Source organism: Dermacentor variabilis, chromosome 4 (genome assembly GCF_050947875.1).
Source record: "Dermacentor variabilis isolate Ectoservices chromosome 4, ASM5094787v1, whole genome shotgun sequence".
Classification (NCBI taxonomy): Eukaryota; Metazoa; Arthropoda; class Arachnida; order Ixodida; family Ixodidae; genus Dermacentor; species Dermacentor variabilis.
In genome coordinates, this window is record NC_134571.1 from 49,653,622 (window position 1) to 49,673,531 (window position 19,910).

Here is a 19,910-nt window from a genome sequence, read left to right on the forward strand (position 1 = left end):
TAAATGAATGACATATCGATCTAAATGACGGAATCATTACGTTCTATGCAAGATTAATTCTGATGTTATCTTCTAACGGAGAAGTGTATACCATTGCTGCATCCACGTATCGAAATTCTCCATTTGTTTATGATTTGGAGAGCGTGATCCAAGCTACTTTGATGGTTTCTCGATAGAAACAGCAGCATATCAGACCACGGCACGATTTATTTTCTTGAAACTCGCTGCAGGTCAATTTCAGTGTACTGAAAAAAATTTAAGAAAAGAAAGTGACATTCGCATTTTTGCGCATTGAAACTGTAGGAGAGGTGTCCCAACATTGAACTTGTTCCGTGCGTAACAAGTTAGTCAGGAACAAGAGGGGCCATTTCAATATTCTACAGGTTTATTCACACTTTGCTTCTGTTGACAGTTGGACATGAGTATCATCAGTATACATGTTTATCAAGATAAAACCGCTGTCACCAGTGGTACATACGTCCTCATGTTACAACGCCTTATTTACACTGGGACGTCAACGTATCTCAATGCATGCCTTTAGGGTGCGTACAGGAGTTGCTCGAAAACTGCTGGGCATGTCAAAAAAAACGCTGAAATTCCGAAAGCAACCGGAAGTAATAACGTTTCTTGTTATTAAGAGGTGTGTCAAGAGTAAAGACGAATTTGCGCTGAAATACATTATTACGGAGTGTAACTAAGCGACCAGAGTCCTTGTTGAACAACGGCGCGTTCATGTCTCGGTGCAAAATGTCTTACTCAATTAGCGAACCCCATCTTTTCGAATAAAAATTTGAGTCATTGTTGCACTCGAGTAGTTCTAATCGCATCCAACAACAACACGCTCAAAGTGAGCTGCGCTCCATCAACAAAGTATGACCGTCAACCAGATGCACAAACTTACGCGGCTGCAAGCTGCACCAACGTTTGCATCAATACGTCCCAAAAATGTCTGACTTCACGAACCACTGTTCATTCTAGTGTTTAAGAATGTGAAATCTGCAACACCTATATATTTTTTTAGGACAGCGATTCATAGCTTGCACATATGTGACACTTACCAGGCTACGTGACGCTGACTTTTTGAACAATGTAACATGCATGCAGAGTCTAATTTACTCAGCGAATAACAACGTTTCGGGGTGTGCGCACAAACGGTGTCTGCTTTTGCACGTTGACTATTCTCCAAAAGTCATCAGCGAGACTGTTTCGACCCTGCTTGTTCCGTGTGCGTTGCTATTTCAAAGAGTAGTGCAGACAACCAATCTTCCTCTCCACGAGAAAGCGACACATCTATCCAACGTCAACCACAAATCTTGCGCACGCGTGCAACATGTGATGTGAACATCACTTGACCGAAAACAGGTTAAGCGCTCCTCCACCGGCAACACTTTCCTTAGCATCGGTGAAGTTACAACAGCAACGTCAAACACTGAAGTGGTCAGTTTCTTGGTTATCGGCCACAAGTACTTGTTTACACCAACAATGAATGAATCAGCTCTATTCGGCTTTCTTTACAACTTGCGACAACAGATGTTTAGACCCATCGTTTGCCCGTGAGCCGAGAAATAAAAAAAATACATGACAACAAATAAATGAACATCACCAATCAGCGAAGGCTCTCCCATTATTAATGCTACAAGCAACGCACAGTTTGTTACCGCACTTCGATGCATGTCTAAAAAACGAAGACGCAGTAACGCTGCAACTGCTTTATCCTTACAAATCAACGCCCTCGCAGAGATAGAGCGAGGGAGAAATAAAAATACAGGATACAAATAAAGTGTAAAAATACAAAACACACTTTGTCAGCAGCGCTTCACCGCCAGACAGTTGGCAAGAAGTTAGCCAAGGAATGTCGACAAACGAAAACTCATCGCACACGTATATATAGGTAAGGCTCTGGTCGACGTGGAGTACGTTTGAAATGACGGCTTTCCGGAACGGTCAGTCCCTTGCGCCGAGAATGGAGGAGGTCGAGGAGAAAACAAATACCAGCCGTGACAGACCGTGGATTCACGACTGATCAACGCGACGCTCCATCTTTCTCCCTTCTTTTTTTTTTGTTCTAATTTCTATTTTCCTTTTCTTTTTCATCTGATGGCACTCGTCTACGGGTTCCAGCCCGCGTTTTTGCCGCTATCGATTCCAGGATCTCATCTCGCGCAACGTCGCCACGTCCGCGCACTCCTGATCGCGCTTTCTGCGTTAGCCACGTTTTTTCAACGTTCAGTACCGCTTTATTTTCTTTCTCTCTCTTCTTAAACAACGAGTTTCCCCTTGTTTATACTTTTGCAGCAAGTGAAGAAGGAAAAGAAAAAGCTGCGGAAATGAGAAAATGTTTTTTATGGGTCCTTTCCTATATTTCTTTTCCCCGTTTTCTATTTCCAAGAACTTCCCATTTCCCGCTATCGCGCAGCCTCTAGATGGAGCACAGCGGTTCCTTTTGCCAGGCAAAGAAATAACGGGCTTTTCTCCGCAGAACCTCAAGTCAGTTAGCGAAAGCTTTCACAGAGCTAAACAGACGTCAGAACCTTGCTGCACACATAATGAAATAAGAAAAAGAAATAAAAAGAAGATTGCAGTTGAAAGTGACAGCGCAAACACATGGACAGTGGTAGGTTTAGTGAGTGGATTTACGTCAACCTTTAAAATCTGAGAAAACGGTCGACTTTCCTTCTTGTCAGCGACAAATAACTTGCTTCTAACATTTTTTTTTTCAGACACGCAGCAAAAATCTAGCCACTCAAAGGCGTTAAAGAGAGAGAGAGAGAAGCTCGACATACACTTTCGAAATAAGCTGAATGATATCCAATTCTTATTAAGTTACCTGCCTAATGAGTCTGCGTTTAAAACGTGACAGTTATCGGTTCAGCAAGGACCGTACTGACGACACCAAGCGATCACTGTGGTGAGTCCATCAGTCGCTGACACCAAGAAATGCATTCTCGACAAAAACCTAGCTTTTCAACTGACGGCAAACAGCGAGTCGACAGGTCGACAAGACGCTCCATGAAGCTGGAGAAAACTAGCTGTGATGTGGCTCGCGCACTTCCCGAGCACCTCTCTGCTGAAGTTCCTGGAGCCAATGAGCATCCTCCTCAAGCAGTATAAGACAATAGCGATCCGTGGAAGACCAATAAAGACACGCTCAGTGGCGCGGGAATGGAGCGACTATCGAGAGAAGGAGACTGAAAGAGTGGAGTCGAGGGAAACGTGGCTCTATCGCGGAAGAACCTGCCATCGTGGCGAAGAGGGTCCGATGATGGAGTGATGCACGAACACGCCTCTTCGGACACCGGTCGGCGCCGGACGCGTGCTTGCCCCGCTATTGAGCGGCGCGCAAGAGCTTGGCGCGAGATTCGCTCGCTTCGCTGCAGTTGAAGAAGATTGGGGGCTCGATTCTCCCCGTGGCCCGTTTCCCTCCAAACAACATCAATCTTCTTTTCTCCTTTTTTTTTTGACTGAATCTTGAACCGGTGGGTCGCGTTAACTACCATGTAGTGGAAGAGGCGAAGTATATATAGTTCGACGTGCGCTTGTCTCAGGGACGCATCGAAGCCCGGGCTATATGCTGTTTTCCGCATATTTCAGCTCAAACGGATTGTCTTTCGCCGTTCAAATAGTTGATGGTTACTTCGGATCGCGAAAGCGTCAATGGTCCTCGATTATAAGGTCGTTTCTCGAGTGCACATGGCTATAGTTTAAGCCTATATGCGTCTCCTTTACACAGGCTCAGAAGGACTACTTGCGAACTATCGAGGGTCGGGAAACGAAAAAACGGTGCGCTTATTGCCGAAAAAAAAGTGGAATGAATAAACGCGGGAAGAAGTAGTGTTACATATTTGAAAAGATGACCATTGCTATACAGAACTGAACGCAGCATACGGAAGCCTAGCACCACTTGTGGTGTTGTGAATAGAAAAACTGTCGAAAGTGGAACAGCAAAGTCTAACACAACAGGTGTAGTTGTTCCTTTCACTTAACCAAGAGTGCAAAATGTTGTCGTCAAGTTACAACAATAGTTGATTGAGAGCTCATTATATACAACGCGGAGGGAAACAACCCTAGACATGTGCCTAATCAAGCGGCGAGAAATGCTGTAAGAACTGAACAGCGTAGGGAGTAGTGCTTACATTGGCGACAGGTTTGCGGCGACGAGTTGCTAGGTGAGTGCGTTGTTAGTACGAGACAGAATTGAAGCAATCCCATATCTCCGCAAGTTCCTCCTAAATGGCGCTTGGCAACCCCCTCCCCCCTTTCTTTTATAGTTTTCAATTATACCCCTTGTTTCATTTTTCGGCTTATGTTCATGTGTTCATGCTTACACAAGTAAGCATGAACACATCTAACTCAATGATCGCGGATTCTCGCTGTCTAAACGTTGGAGTGAGGAAGCACGGCAGCAGTAGCGAGCGAATTGACCTTCGTGCTGCCTCTCGGCTTCAACACGAAGTAAGCAGCGAGAACATAGCGTACATGAAGCTATCGGGCGTCGGTGCGCCTAGATTGCGTCCCCGTTCAAGACTGCTTTCAAGATAGGGCCCGCGCTGCCGCGTGCGGCCGCGCCATAATCAGCAGCAGCCGCACTAGAACGAACATCCCCCCCCGCTCCCTCTCCTCCCCTTGTTGCTCTGCGCGCGCGAGAGTGAGCCGCCATCTTCGGCTCACCCTTGCACACTTCAACTCGCACATACAGCATACCGCGCGCGGGGACGATGTTATCACCCTTGGACTTTATGCGGAACATCACGGCGATGCCGACGGCGAGGCGAACACCGACAGTAGAAATGCGCCTTGTTTGTACAGATAATTGCTATCGCAAAAAAAGCTTTAACACGTTGCGATTGATCGTACAAATTTCAAGCGAGGAATGCTAAAGTGTATCAAGTAATTTGTTGATAAGCGTTTTCGGGTAGTACATTACACATTTACTTCAGCTGCAACAGACAGTACAGCAATACTTTCGCAAGCACGTAAGATTCGTGCGGTGTTTTACCTACTAGCGGTTTCGCAAGACGCTCCTCTACGAGAATATTGGGGACGTCTAAAGGCAGATGCAAAACGATCGTTTAAGAAGCGCTGAAGAGAAAACCAATAAGTCTTCAAAGACAAAAGTGAGACTGGTATAAGTACATTGGCTATAGCACTTCACTAAATGCTCTCTCCTTCAGAAAGCAACATGTTTTGAGTACTGTGTCAGCAAACTAAACAGTAGAATCAACACAAACAGGTGTCAGTCACTGAGAAATACGACCACTGTCAACATGCAGAGAGTAACAGCGGCTACCAAAAACAAACAATAACTGCTACAACTTCAACCGCGAGCGTCACATCATTTTGAACTATCTTCTGTAGATTAAGAAGGTTGCAAGCAAGGAAGGCTTTGAAGTTCACGCAAAGGCGTAGAGTCGTGTTCGTGAATTTTATTTTTTATAATGGCACCTTAACACAATGTTCACAAAAATATTTTGCCAGAATGTTAAACATGGTGCGCCTTGTATTGAAAAGTCAGGTGGAAACAGGCTAAGCCCATACTATAATACATTTGGCAACAGCTATGCTCTGACGACGCTTCGCATCGCTGCACTTTTGATTAAATCACGTGTTACGAAAACTTAGTGGCAACAGCTCTGTACAGACATTCTACCGCCCTTGTACTATTCTACTCACAAATGAGATTAATGATTCTACTACAATGCCGCTGGTTTCGTAACAATGCACATTTTGTCGCATCTCGGGTAACTACATTACTATAAAACAGATTGCTATTGAAGAGTAATCACTACGCTTATCAGTGGCGTAACCAGGAAGTGTATTTAGGCGCCAGAATATCCCTAAGAATTTTAGTAATCCCTGCGGTAACGACTGGTAGCAGTGTTCGAGCAGGAGAAAAATATCCCCGCACATTGTCAGCAAACTGAAAAGAGCCCCTCATGTTGAATCCTGGCTACGCCACTGAGCTAATCTCTCTCTCAACACCCGCTTTCGTCGGAATCAAAGGCCATAAAACATCGTGTTTCACGAAGAAGTATCCGCACCAAAAAAATAAAAGAAGATGAAAGAACAGCGATCATCCGTCATTGCACCACACGCTGGCGACCGTGGAAGGCGCAACAGGAGGCGCTGTCCGGAGAAGACGAATGATATGCTCCGTTGGTCGGGAAATCGGCCGGCGCCGCCACCACCGTCACAGTGACCCAACTGCGCAGCAAAAGGGCCCCTCGCTCCTGGACACCCCCCTCTCTCTCTCTCCGGTGTTCCTTAGGGGCGCACAAACACAAACTCGTTGTAGTGGTTCCAGCGGTTCTCCTCGGAGTCGACGCCAGGCTTGAGCGGCTCGTTTCCGGCGCCGCACGAGGTGCCGGTGCCGCAGGCACACACGCAGCGGAAGCGCGACTCCTGGAGGCAGTCGAACGCCTGTTCCAGAGAGTTGTGCTTGAGGAAGAAGCGCGACGTGTACCGGTCGTCCTGGCCGCGGTCGGGGTCGCGCGACTCGTTCAGCGTGTCGCCGAACACTTCGCGGCACATGGTCACCTTGCCGCAGATGAGGATGCGCGTCAGCTTGCGGAACTTGACGTCCGCCAGGCCGTCGCGGCCGAACGCGAACGTTCCGCGGTAGCCCAGCGTTATGTAGCCCGGCTGGCCCGGGAACGGCGGCGGCACGGCGGACGTGGCCGACAGGCAGGTGACCAGGGCGTCGAGGCGGAAGTGCTCGGCCTCGGCCTTGAGCCTTGCCAACTCGCGGAACTCCTCGGGAAGCAGCAGGCGGCCCGACCGTAGGAAGTCCAGGATGTAGCGGAAGAGGGCCCCGTCCCTGTCGACGAAGACGCGGCCCTGCGAGTCATGCGGGCCGCCGTCGAGCAGCTCGCCGAGCACGGGGCAGCGAGACAGTGTCTCGCGCGACGCGCTGTACGTGGTGCCGCCCACGTTCAGATCGACGACCGCCGAAGAGGAAGACATTGTTGCAGCCGTCGCCGTTGCCGCCAGCTGTTGTCGCTCTGCTCGCTGGGCCGTCTCACCGCGCTTCGCCTCTCCGCGGGTTCTTCTCGTTTGACGACGGTGCTCCGGAGCAGCAGAGTGCGAGCGCGAGAAAGGCAGACTCTCCCCTCCACCCGCACTCTTCGTTGCGTGGTTCCTGAGCAAGGAGCCTGATGGCTGCGCGCGCAGCTCTTCTGGGGATCGATAATGGGTCGGCCGGAGCCCAGGCGTCTGGCGGAACCCCGGCCAGACCCAGGCGGTGCGGGGGTCGGTGCCTGCTGCGTTGTAGGCCTCTCCTTCGCGTACAACACTTTCATTCCTCCCCGCCCACCCAGCACTGCCACCCCCTCGCCCTCCCACCTTCCGCTTTCGCACAACCCATCTCCTTCCGAAAGGTTGTGCTTTCCGCCGAGCGCGCTTTGCCTCCCTGCGCAATGCTGCAAGCCTCCCCTCCCTCAGCACCATTGGCAGCGCTTCTGCGTTACCTGTGCGTCAGACTGATGCTTCTGCGGGCCTGCTCCGACGAAGACACGTTGCTGTTCTCTTTCTTCTTTTCCTCTCGTGTTTTCTCGCTCGCTGAAAGCGAGAAAGAACTCACGCTTTGTGCGTAATTCGAGTGCTGAAAGATGGAATGGTGGAGAGATACTTCAGTCGTCAGACCTCGATAGAAAAGTTTAGATTGCCGCCAGTATGGCATGCATTGAGTGACAAGCCTTTTAGGGCGGGAAAAAATACTGCCTTCCTTTCTAACGATGCGCTTCAGTAGCAACGACCTCGTGCAGTATTATTGGCGGAGTATTATTGGTAAAAAAAAGAAGAGAGGGAGAGAAAGCAAGGAGAGGAAAGGTAGGGAGGTCAACCAGACGAATATCAGGTTTGCTGCCCTAGAGTTGGATGGGAGGTAAATGGGGCATATAACGAAAAAAGGAAAAGGAGAGTTACATGTTTTCCTTGGAACACTCCCCAAAATCATGCTCGTTATCGTCAATTTTATTTCCCTAAATTATTTCCCTCCAAATGAATTATTTCCCCAATATATTTCCCTACACATCCCGCATTGATATACAAGCTACAGTGAAGGAATGACGGAAAACTTGCCTATTAGAGTGAGCAACGCGTTGGTCTCGCGACATTCAAACGCTGTGACACCTCAAAAGGCAAGAAGGTTGTTCTCACCCTATCAGACTAAGCGTCATCTGCAGGAACTATTTTAAATGAAAATTATGTTGTCCGAGTCGCCAATGTATTTTTCTCGTAGTGTTTCCGAGTACTTACAACGTGTTCTGCGTGACTGCTATCGTTACTTGTTAGAGAAGCAATCTCTTACGGTCGCACTGCAGTAGCACTTGATTTCAAGCTCAAGAAATGTGAGACATGCTAGACCGGCGTAGAATTCCCACTTTCGCGTTTGCGCACTACGAAAGCGCTGGTGGTTTTCGTTAGGCCTACAGGACTTATCCAGAGTTTCCAAACAGCTTCAGTGTACATGTGAGTTGTGTGGTGTATGCGCTATTTGAGTGAGGACTGTGCATACCATAACTCTCACCCAGCACTTGGAGTAGCGTGCCAGGTATCAGCCAGGCTAACAAAGCCGGGTTCTCCTTAAAGACTGCATCTCTGTCTCTGGAACATGAATCCGTGACTGCGCTGAAGCGTTATATAGAGGTTACGGACGCATGCAATTGTGGTGTGTGAGCAGGGACAGTGGAAGAAGCATGACGTGGCGGGTTAACCTCACAAAACGTATTGCTGGGCTAGCTGATGTCTCGCGACTTGTTTACAGCCCCAGAAAGCACAGTGAGAAAGGGAGACAGCAAAACGATCATGAGATGTAATGACAAGGCGCTTCATGATCGTCTTCCTGTTTCTCTCTGTCCTTGGGGTCCCTATGCGCACTTAGCAAGATTAAGCGCAGTCGCTCCCCATTGGCTGCTGTATACCAATGGGAAAGCCAATGGGAAAGAAAAGGAGATACACAAAGATAACACAGGAGATAGGGACTTAGTGCGCGCACGAACGCCGAGCAATGCAAACTTAAGAGTGACAAGCAGTCTGGAATTCAGAGACCTTCAAGAAGCGTAGTGGAACTTTAGCTACCTGTTGCAAACATTACTTTCTCAACTAGGCCTGCTGTCTCACCGACTGAAACTGTTTGCTTCACGGACAAATGCTTTTCCTGTGCCTCGCCACCCCCTTCCGAACGAACGTGTAGAATACCATAACTGTACAAAGACACGAGGGATCACCCAGGTACGCATGTCAACTGTCAATACTCCGTGAAACGCGATGCGTCTTCACTCAAACAATGTTTATGTGAAGCGTAGTTAGACTAGCTATGGACGGGATGTCTATAAAGCTATTTCAGCACGAAACCCTGCTTCTGTGGTTTAGAGAATTCACTTTCAGACTTATCTTCCTTTTCCTGGGGTCTATGTTCTGATAGTATTGCTACAGGGCTATCAATGTATGTCTTTATAAAGCCCATTCGGCTAAAAAGTCACGCTGCTGTGACCGACAGTGTTCACTTCTTGACTTGTCTTCATTTTTATCGTCTGCGTTCTAAAGGTACACTGAACTTACATTTACGCTCTGGATGTCTACTGCTGTGATATCATCACCCGGAAAAACATTAATTGACTGGCTCTGTATAGCCACATTAGGTATAGTACACTTCCTTTGCACAACATTCCCTCAGTGCTCCGGACAGATGATCCATATGTGCGAACAACCTCAGCGGCTGTAATGTGCTTCTAAAGATAACTCCGCTCTGGAAATTATTTTTTTACAATCATGGGCCAACCCTGACATGTCACCGAACAGCTATGTGGTCAATGTCTTACCCTTTCTCCCTCACTTGGTCCTCTTGTAATCTTTGAACAGGCTGTTGCGCCACTTCAGCCGTCCACGCCCCATGTAGCAAAGAAGAAAAACAGTAATAGTACTAACAATAATAATAAAAAAAGAAAACGGAACCACATCCTTGACCGCGTCGGGAACACACCGAGATCTCCAACAGTCCCGAACTATCACAAAGGCAATAAGGCGGACGCACAAAACGACAAAGGCGCATAAGAAACAAAACCTCAGTGAAAAGATCAACATCGGCAAAAAGCCGAGGAAGGCAGCCCAAGACAGAAAAATCTCCCGCCATTTATAAAGCGCTTCCTGTGGTCCGCCTTCCCGGCCTACCGCACCGTGCCACGCCGCTCCTCGGATTGCACTTTCACTTTGCGAAACCGACCACTGATGCAACCGGAACGGTAAGAAAGAAAGAAAACGGCCGGACGAACCTCTCGGCTGTGAACGCAGCCTGGCGTCATCGTCGCTCCCGTGCGGTGCGCACACGAGGTCGCGGTGTCCCCCCTCCGGAGCGCAGATCCGGGGACTTGACAGGGCTCCGACAGTACGCAGGTGGACCTTCAGTAGAAAGGAAGATGAAAAGAAAACAAAACAAAATAAAAACGGTAAAGGCAAGAAAGAAAAAATGAAAGGAATGCAAGAAGGCGTTTGAAAGCACTTATACTCGTCGCGCGGAAGCAGCCTGAACTTGAGATGGCCACAAACGGTCAGCTTTTTGGTCACTACCGGTGAAAAAGGCAAGGTCTGCTCCAAAATCCGGGACAAACAAAATAACCGTAACGCGGTCGCCGCTGTGGAATACCAAGCTCTCGGCCGCGCCTTGCAGTCCTGGCCTTAAGGCAGTGGTGCGGAATATTAACGCAAGACCACTTTCATGCCTTCTGCCACCGACACCTATGCTGCCGCTACCCTATAGGCGCAGTTTTGCAATCCCCCTTCCCTCTTGCTTTCATACCCCTCTTCCTCGGCCGCATTGGATTTTGGCACCGGTAAAATGCGGTTGAGGGAAAATTTCGCCCTCCGACCTCTGTGTATTCACCACCCAGTCTTCCAGAATACACCCTGCCAATGATTCCTGCCCCTGAATGCTAACGCAATACCCCTTCCATCTCCATTCGCTGCCGCTGTCCTAGGCCTAGTTCACTCGTACCTTTCGCTTTCCCCCCCGATGTCTCTCTTCCATTTAAAGCCATGGTTTTTGGAGCCAGCATGACGTCGTTGAGAGACGGAAGTTGCGGTGGAGAAATCGCAAAGCGAGCGCGCGCGTGAGAGGGAGTTAGCAAGACGCGAGAAAATCGGTCGCTTATATAAGCGCGAAACTAGGTCCCCCGGCGAGGGGATAAAGCATCCCCGCCGTGTGTTTCTGGGCAGTGGGCAGCCAGTGCACACCTCCGCCGCGATGCTAACGACCATGCTCAGGATATTGGTGAGTGGACGGCTCGGGCCTGGCTGCCGTAATCCGCCCCGAGGCCTCGCTATGCGAAGCGCGTTGTGATCCCGGGATTACGCGGTGCACTTAACCGCCGGATTAGCGCGTGCAAGAAGAGACCCCAGAGAGAGGATAAACGCCGTGAGAGGTGATTTCGGTGTTAGCGTACTAAATGCGCGCGCGCTTTATACTTGTCCTCCCTTCCCACCCTTCGTGGGGAAGGAAATCGCTTGGAAGCTACAAATGGCTTGCGTCTGTAATGCTCTGTAATCTTAGATCAGTGACGTAAAAAAGAAAAGCGGGAGTTTTCTGTTTCACACTTGCGCAAGAAGCGAAATTGGATTAGAGCGTGACACTTATGTTGACTCCTTCGCACGCAGTTAGTCGACTGAAGTGATCAAACTCGAGTTACGTTACCTACGTCTCTCAGCCCATGTTTACTGCTGTTAATTGATCGTTTTGCTACTACGTATGTCTTGTATTCTCGTTCGTTGGCTTCTTTGGCTTACTATAGCGACAAGAAGAAATACAGCGGGGCACCCTGTCAGATGTCCGAAGTCAGTACAATCGTTGCTCGGAAACTACTCAGGAGAGGCTAATGCTACAGCAAAAAGCAAAAGCTTAATATCACATTTCTGGCACATTTCTTATTTATTGTAATATTTCCACCAGGAGTATGCCGTGAAAAGGACTTGTATTAAAATTATGGGGTTTCACGTGCCAAAACCACTTTCTGATTATGAGGCACGCCGTAGTGGAGGACTCCGGAAATTTCGACCACCTGGGGTTCTTTAACGTGTACCTAAATCTAAGTACACGGGTGTCTTTATTCGCCCTATAGGTTGAATCAACTCGCTATGCGTAATGCGGGAATTCCTGAAAATGCAAAGTATCTTTACTCTTGGTATTAGTTTTTTTTTTTGCTATGAACTATAATGTACTACAAAGAAGAAGTCAACGCTCTGTTAGGTTGATTTCTTACGTTTAATTCTTGTGTTGTCGCCAAGGAGTCTCCCTTCGCATCGCCCGCCACGACCGCCTAAAGAAAACGACACCTTGCTGAGTATTTCCAGTTCAAGTGTTCAGCCAACAGCCTGGTACAACTACCAGCAGTCCTTGCGGCAGTCATGGCGTTGTAAAGTCGTCAGTGAAAAAAATATTGACAACGTTTCTTGGACAATGCGGTCTTAAACAGTTCATCCATAGCGAAAAGTCGCTGAATGATGATGACGATTACTTGCTGGGAAGCTTATATTTATGTTTTAATTGTTCCATGACGTCTTACTTATTATTTTTTAAACGAAATCTAAATAACAGCCGGCGGGAACGAATCAATGGTAAGAAACTGAAAAAAAAATCAATATTGTACCTTGCGTAGGAAGGCAACTTCGATGTAGTCATGTATCTAATAAGGGGCTTGCTATATCTTTAGAAGCAGCGACAAATGGAGGCGCATGTATCTCCTTTGGGATAAAATGCGGCCGAGACATTTGACTTAGTCTTGATTAGTTTTATGTTACTAAGAAGCCACTAGCAAAAGTCGCTAAGACATCAACGTGGCGATGTGTCAGCTAAGGCGACTGCAAATTGACGGATCTCATGAGAATATGTGCGAACCAATCAGTTATACGCGAAGCTTTCTGTCGTGTTTACTGAACTATTTTGACTTCACTTGTTCTAAACTTCACAGTAGCTCAGCGGTTCTCACTCAAGCACGCACTGGTCCCATTTTGTCACTTTCGTTCTCCACACTAGACTGCTTCATCATCATCATCATTATTATTATTATTATTATTATTATTATTATTATTATTATTATTATTATTATTATTATTATTAAGATGATGGCAGCATACTTTCGCTCGTACCCGTACTGGTGAATAGGTCAAGAATTGTGTGCCTGACCATTTAGTATATGTTTTAAAATATTACATATTCGATTTAAAATGAAGGAACATTCGATAGCTTATTTGTTTAGTTGATTGTATGTAACCGCAAACGGCATCGAATCTGTCCCTGTCGCTAAAACACACAACAGACGCACTGGAAGTCAGTATTATTTCTGATGTTGACATTAACCATAGTTTACCAAGCGGAGTTTCTAGAAATCTTTTTCTTAATCGTTTATACCAACGACATAACAAAAAATAGTGATCGATAGGGACCATGTTTCTTGGCAGTACTGGCACAGGGGCAATTATGTCAGATAATTCGTGTGTAAATATGGGTTTAATGGAGGGGACACGGCAGCGTAATCTGGTGATCACTACTTCCGATTGTCTTGATGGATACCACTGGATTTTTCAAGGGAATTTTAGGTGCCGAAAGTCTGTCTATGATGTTCTTGATTCAATGACATCTCTACAAATTGAATATTTTTGACATGTCAGTTCTGTTATGTGCGCCACTACTGAAAGAACCGATATTATCGGTCCACTCAGGTACACACGCACAATTGAATCTGCGATTTCCTTTATCTGTAATCCACAGTGACCTGGTATCCATAATAGTTTTACAAAACTCAACTGGGGAGGAACTAATGTTAAAAACGTCTTTAGAGCTGGTTAATTGGATGAAGATGTAAGCGAAGTACAGACAGAAAGGAAATCTATTATAGTAACCGCACTGATTGCGTTCAAAGGGAGTTTCCGCAGTGCTAAAACCATTGCAAAAAGCCCGGCTTCAAAAACGGGAGTGATATCTGGCAGTCTCGAAAAAAAAAAACGACTAGCCAAATAAAAGGGAGAAAATGCCTACGCCAGCCTTATTATTGTTCAGTGAAGCGTCTGTCGCTATTATGGCATTTCTTTGTAAGTGTGCAATGTAATCTTGCAACCGCTGATTTAAGAACCTGACTGATTGAAACTTAGGGTTTCGGGGGAAAATGGCACCAAATTCAATAATAAAGGGACACTAAAGTGAAAAATTATTTATTCTGCATCAGTAAATTACCGTTCTACAATACCAAAAACACCACTCTTGCAACGCTAAGACATTTGATAAGCAAGAAAAAGCGCAAGAACGAACTACGGGTGGCGACGCCTGCTTAAGTTCCCGCACCTGGGGGCTGTGACGTCTTCGATTTTGATGGCATCTTCTAGGGCCTACTAATTATATATAGCGGCACAGATTCACTACATCGTGTTCTAAAGGAACCAAATATTGAACATGGCAAGTTTCGGGAACCTTTATTCAGCCAACGCGGCCCAAATACGAAAACATACTTTGGAATCCCTGACGTCACGCTGACGTACAGGCGCTGGGGCTTCCGCGCGAAATTCAAATACTGATACTTGGACCTTCATTTTCTCATCTAATAATCAAACTATTTTTTTTTTCAATGACTGCCTGCAGGGTTCTGAAACGAAGCTTCATTAGTCTAAACTGATTTATTGTTTCGCTTTAGTGTCCCTTTAATATTCTGATTTGATTCAGTTGAAGGAATTACGTCTTGATTGTTCGCATTTAGACTATCTAATTGCTTTTGTACAAGGACAACCTGTCGAGTGTGAAAACGTGGCCAATGAGCAAGAAAGAAGGAGTTTGGATCACTGATAAAGGCGTATTCAGATCGTCTAAGCGGAAAGGTCTTGTACTTGCTCCATAGTAAAATGGCCGAACCTACTCTGGGGGATCAGCCATGAATAGGGCGCTGAAAAACTGTTACATTTTTTAAACATAAATTAAGGTGAAACGAAATAAGTATCCTACAAATGGGATTGAACATGTCTACTGTTACAGATATGCATGATCATTTATATAAGTATTACATAAAATGTTATGTTCCCCCCTACTCTCTCTCTCTCTCTCTCTTAGCAGTTTTCTCGCTAAATTACTAACATTGCTATGAAATCTGTCTCGGTGACTCAAGCCACTCGAACTCCTAATTCCAAATGAGACGAAGTGGTTACAGCTAGATGGAGACCCGAATTCCTTTCATACACGGTTGAATAGGTCGCCCGTTGTTGATCAAGCTTTCAAAAGCTCTGGGCCTGCGTCTTGAAATTTTGCCAAACTTCATCGTACAAGGAAATGTCGTAACACTACTATCACGAACGTAGCACTTCGTCGGAAAAGCTTTCTTGTATTTCGTCTACCGCAAACGAATATTATATGTGTACGACGCAAATCAATCAATCAATCAATCAATCAATCAATCAATCAATCAATCAATCAATCAATCAATCAATCAATCAATCAATCAATCAATTTATATTCACATAATTGAAATATACATTACACTGAATTTAAATATTTTGATTTCAGTGTAGGAATCGGAAGAACATGATACTACTGGATAACAAGATAGCTCTCATTATATTGCATGACACGTTAAAGGTGGCATTCTAGTTAGGTTCTAAAGGAATTAATGTTGTTCTTTTTTGCTCCGATTTCAACGCCATTAATTTGACCTCTAAGTTTAGTAACACTATCAAAAAGTAAAAATGTTCCGTAGTCCACCGTGTTACTGCGGGTTTAAGCGTTACTATTGTTGAACACACCTGCAGTAGACAAAGTACGATTTTAGGCATAAACTGTTACACGAAGCATCCTATGTTGGTCTTTTTGTAACTGAGTCCACAGGTCTTTTGCCAAAGTACAACTTCATCAACTGGAACTGCAACTCGAGAAGACAATATTTTGTGGCTTGATAATTATTCATAATCCATCTGCACACCTGCAAGCCGTGCTGCTTCTAATTCTCATCTTCGATTTCCGTGTGCAATTGTAGGCCGTAAAGACAGACCAGTGCTCAATTCGACGATGCGATTCACCTGGCTGAATAATATTGATCTCAGAAGCCCCTTGTGGCCCGGCATGGAATTGATCGAGCCGTCTGAATAAGGCACCCTCGCGAAAAGAAACTACAAACCAAAGTGGCCGGCAGAAAGAGAGAACCCGGTCATAAGATGATTAGAAAGAAATAAAGCTATAGCGCTGTGCAAAAAAAAAAACAAAGAAAGGACTCGGACACTTTTTGATCGCCGAATAAAATAGGACTAGAGAGCAGAAGTTCGGAAGAGAGCAGGAGCGCGTACTCCGACAAAATGCTCTTTTTAAGCTATCGTTGTCCACACAGCCGCCTTTACAGGAGCACTTTTGGGTCATATTGTGCTGTCAGCCGAGCCGGCTGATTAAGGCGAGGTCTATAGATAGGTGAAGAGTGCTCCGGGCAGCTCTAGAAATGGTTGTGAATCCAGGAATCAAAGTTCAGTGTGAGAAAAAGCATGATTCTGACATGTGTATTGAAGCCCTGTGACGTAGCCAGAAAGTTTTTCTCCTTTTTTCTTCTTTTTTTTTTGATGGGAGGGGGGAGTAGCACGCAATTAAGCGGGAACGGGGAAGGGAGAAGCGGAGGCTGGGCAGGCCGCGTACTAACACAGGAATTTCGGCGAGAGGTGAAGCGCACATGCTTGACGTGAACACCCGCTGGCTATGTAACATTTGAGGCTTGTTTATCACTGTTATACCAAGCTTTCACTCGCAGCACGAATTACATGTTGTTTACAACCTTATAGGGTGGTATGCCGGGGAGCTCACATCCCCAGTAGAAGAAGACGTAAAGCTCGCCAAAGCAAAGTCGTAATGAAAGCGAAACCATGGTACGGAGAAGAACAGAGGATAATTACGAGACATTTATAAGATAGCAGATAAGATTACACAGAAACTGCGTCGCCTGCTCCTGAGTACTCCTTTGTCGTGTCTGTAAGATTATCAGATTGTCACCACGTACCAACCACCCAGGCTTACCATTTTCGTTGAATGTCGTGACCGGAACCTTTACTATAATATTGCAACGTATGACATCTATTAAAAAACAAAGCTGAATCAGGCGTGATGTTCTGTTCCTTATACATGAAGCACTCTTCTCATAGAGGTCATTACAAGCTTAAAGCTACCCTGCTTTGTCGACTATGGCTAGGGGTGGCTTTCACCAAGTCTTTCGCTTACCGAATTGGATGGGCCGACGACGCCTCGTGTGAGGACTGTGGTAACGAGGAGACTTTTCAACACCTTCTTTGTGACTGTCCTCGATATAATTTACAGAGACAATCACTCGCAACCGCGATAGCGCGCTTTGACCAAAGACCTCTCATAGAGGAACTTATTTTAATATACCGCCATCATAAGCCATCGCAGCAGAGGGCGACGAGGGCACTTTTGCGGTTTTCAAAGGCGACAGAATTGGACAGGCGGCTGTAGCCTGAACAGATGTTGACAGAGCTGCAAGTGTCACTGTGCTGTGCGATGACAGTATTCGGTGACAGTGACCGATTGTGATTGTGTGTCTATGCTCCTTCCTTTCCTTATCTCTACTTTGTTACCACTTTACCTCCCCCTCCCCTCTCTCCCCAGCGTAGGGTAGCCAACCGGATCTTTTTTCTCTGGTTAACTTCCCTGCCTTTCCCCTTTCCTCTCTCTCTCTCTCTCTCTCTCTCTCTAAAGCGGCAAAGCTATTACGTAACGGTACAGGTTCGCATGCCTGCGCAGAATCTTTACTGGCACACGAATAAGGCAAATATTACGACTAACAATGCCCTCGTGCGTTCAAGCGTTGCTTCGCAACTTTGCAGGACAGATTAGCGAAACTGAACGGCTTGTGGATGAAGACGCTGGTTCCGGGATTTTAGTTCTAAGGTATTTGCGTACAGCTATCAGGCCAGCAAAAAAGCCTAGGAAGATCTTCGCCTTCGGTTAGCTCTCCAATCACATCGTATCCTGTCCTTATACATATAGCCTCACGATAAAAGCTAAAGTGTATACGCCGTCTCTCACATAACAAGCCGTCTCGCGAACGAGAGATAGGGCGAGATTGACGGTTTTCAAAAGCTGTGACCACGCCGGCTTTAATCACGCATTCAACTAAGCAAACTTCACCAGCCATCATAGGCGTCCACCGCAGATAGTTCTTTGAGGAAGAGCGGTGGCCAAATAGAGGCTACGGAACAAGGACAGAAAGACGAGCGAAGTACGTCACCACAACGGCAAACAACGCTCGGCCGCGGCGCACCTGCGTCAAGAGCCGAGAAGATGGATGGTGTCCTTACACGCACACAAAACGGGCAGTCGGAGGTAAGCGTCGCCGCAACGTGCGGGGGCGACCAGCCACCAGAGGGCGCGCAGGGACCCGGTCGCCAATGTTTGATATCGGCTGACGCAGCGACGTCGGCCAGATATTGCGCAATTAGCGCGGGTTCCATAAATCACGCCGGGTAATAAGTGGCTTCGTGGCAAACTCGACGCGGACGTGCTGCCTTTAAGGAAGATAGCGGGGGCAGGTCGTAATTGACGGACACCTAATTAAAAAGAGAGGAACGACTCCCCGCGGAAATGTGCAGGTGGGGAAGAAGACGACGAAGTTGTTTTTTTCTTTTTTTCGTTTGTTTGGTTTCCTTGGATTCGACGAAGCCACGAAGCAATATCTGCTGCAGACCTGCGGTGACCTCGTGGTAAAATGGATCGTCCCTCCTTTTTCGCAGACGTAATGTCTCAGCGTGCGTGCCTTTTTCGTTCATCAGTGGCCAGCCGCTAGGAGAGCAAATACCTCTCCTACAAAATTGATGCGCTGAATATTTCTTCGACGGCTGGAGAAGCACAGCTCACGCGGCGTCTATTAAATTATGCCTCCAGGGCAGCTATGGATTTGCAGCGCGTAATTTCATTTTATCGAAAACCGTGGATGGATATATGGATACACGCAATATATGGATATACGCAATGGATATATAGCATCAAGGTAGAGACGGTCGAAAATCGAAGGAAAAATGATTGTGAAAGTTGGCGAGCAGTTAGAAATAATTTGCTGACCTGTTCTCATCGAAGGAAGTTTTCTAATGGACAAGGCAGATTGAGAAAATAAATTGAAGGCAACGTGAATAATCCTAAGGCCGTAAAATCGTTGGAAAGAGAACGTCCGCAAGAAAAGGAAAAGTGACGTCCTGAGAGCTGGTTCTTAAATTAGTTGTAAGCCTAACAATCTAACGCATCAACTCCTGCTCAATATAAATAATTAAAGTATAGCCCCTATATTGATCAGACTAGGCGCCTGGAAGATTTAATGGTAAGGAGGACCGACATTCCAAAAGAAAAGGATTACTAACGACCAAAGAGAAAAAGTCGTAAAGTGCTTACTTTTAAATTTACTCATTGACTCAAAGCTTTACACCGGCTATGAAGGTTGCTGCACAGTGTCTGCAGGGTATCGCTTTACCATTGACCACAGGGAGTTCGTTATCGTGCCAAGTATGGCTGAGTACTGCTGTGTCATGTCAGTAGGATTAGCCGACATTTACCACGTAGCATCCATTCCGGATCAACATTTCATTTCAAAGTCGTGCCCAGAACCTTTGCGGTAATATCGTAAGGTAATAGATAGATAGATAGATAGATAGATAGATAGATAGATAGATAGATAGATAGATAGATAGATAGACAGACAGACAGACAGACAGACAGACAGACAGACAGACAGACAGACAGACAGACAGACAGACAGACAGACAGACAGATAGATAGATAGATAGATAGATAGATAGATAGATAGATAGATAGATAGATAGATAGATAGATAGATAGATAGATAGATAGATAGATAGATAGATAGATAGATAGATAGATAGATAGATAGATAGATAGACAGACA

The 19,910-nt window shown here is 46.2% G+C and overlaps 1 protein-coding gene across 1 annotated transcript; it reads right to left on the minus strand.

Moving 5' to 3' along the window:
* Window positions 1–369: 369 nt before the first annotated feature.
* Ktl (BTB/POZ domain-containing protein Ktl) lies at window positions 370–7,076 on the minus strand. Its single transcript, XM_075688972.1, has one exon. It carries the CDS (start codon window positions 6,958–6,960, stop codon window positions 6,262–6,264), a length of 699 nt encoding a protein of 232 aa, XP_075545087.1. The 5' UTR covers window positions 6,961–7,076; the 3' UTR covers window positions 370–6,261.
* Window positions 7,077–19,910: the final 12,834 nt, after the last annotated feature.

Excerpts from the sequence above, each read along its gene's own strand:
- Ktl (XM_075688972.1), bottom strand. The coding sequence starts at position 6,960 with ATGTCTTCCTCTTCGGCGGTCGTCGATCTGAACGTGGGCGGCACCACG.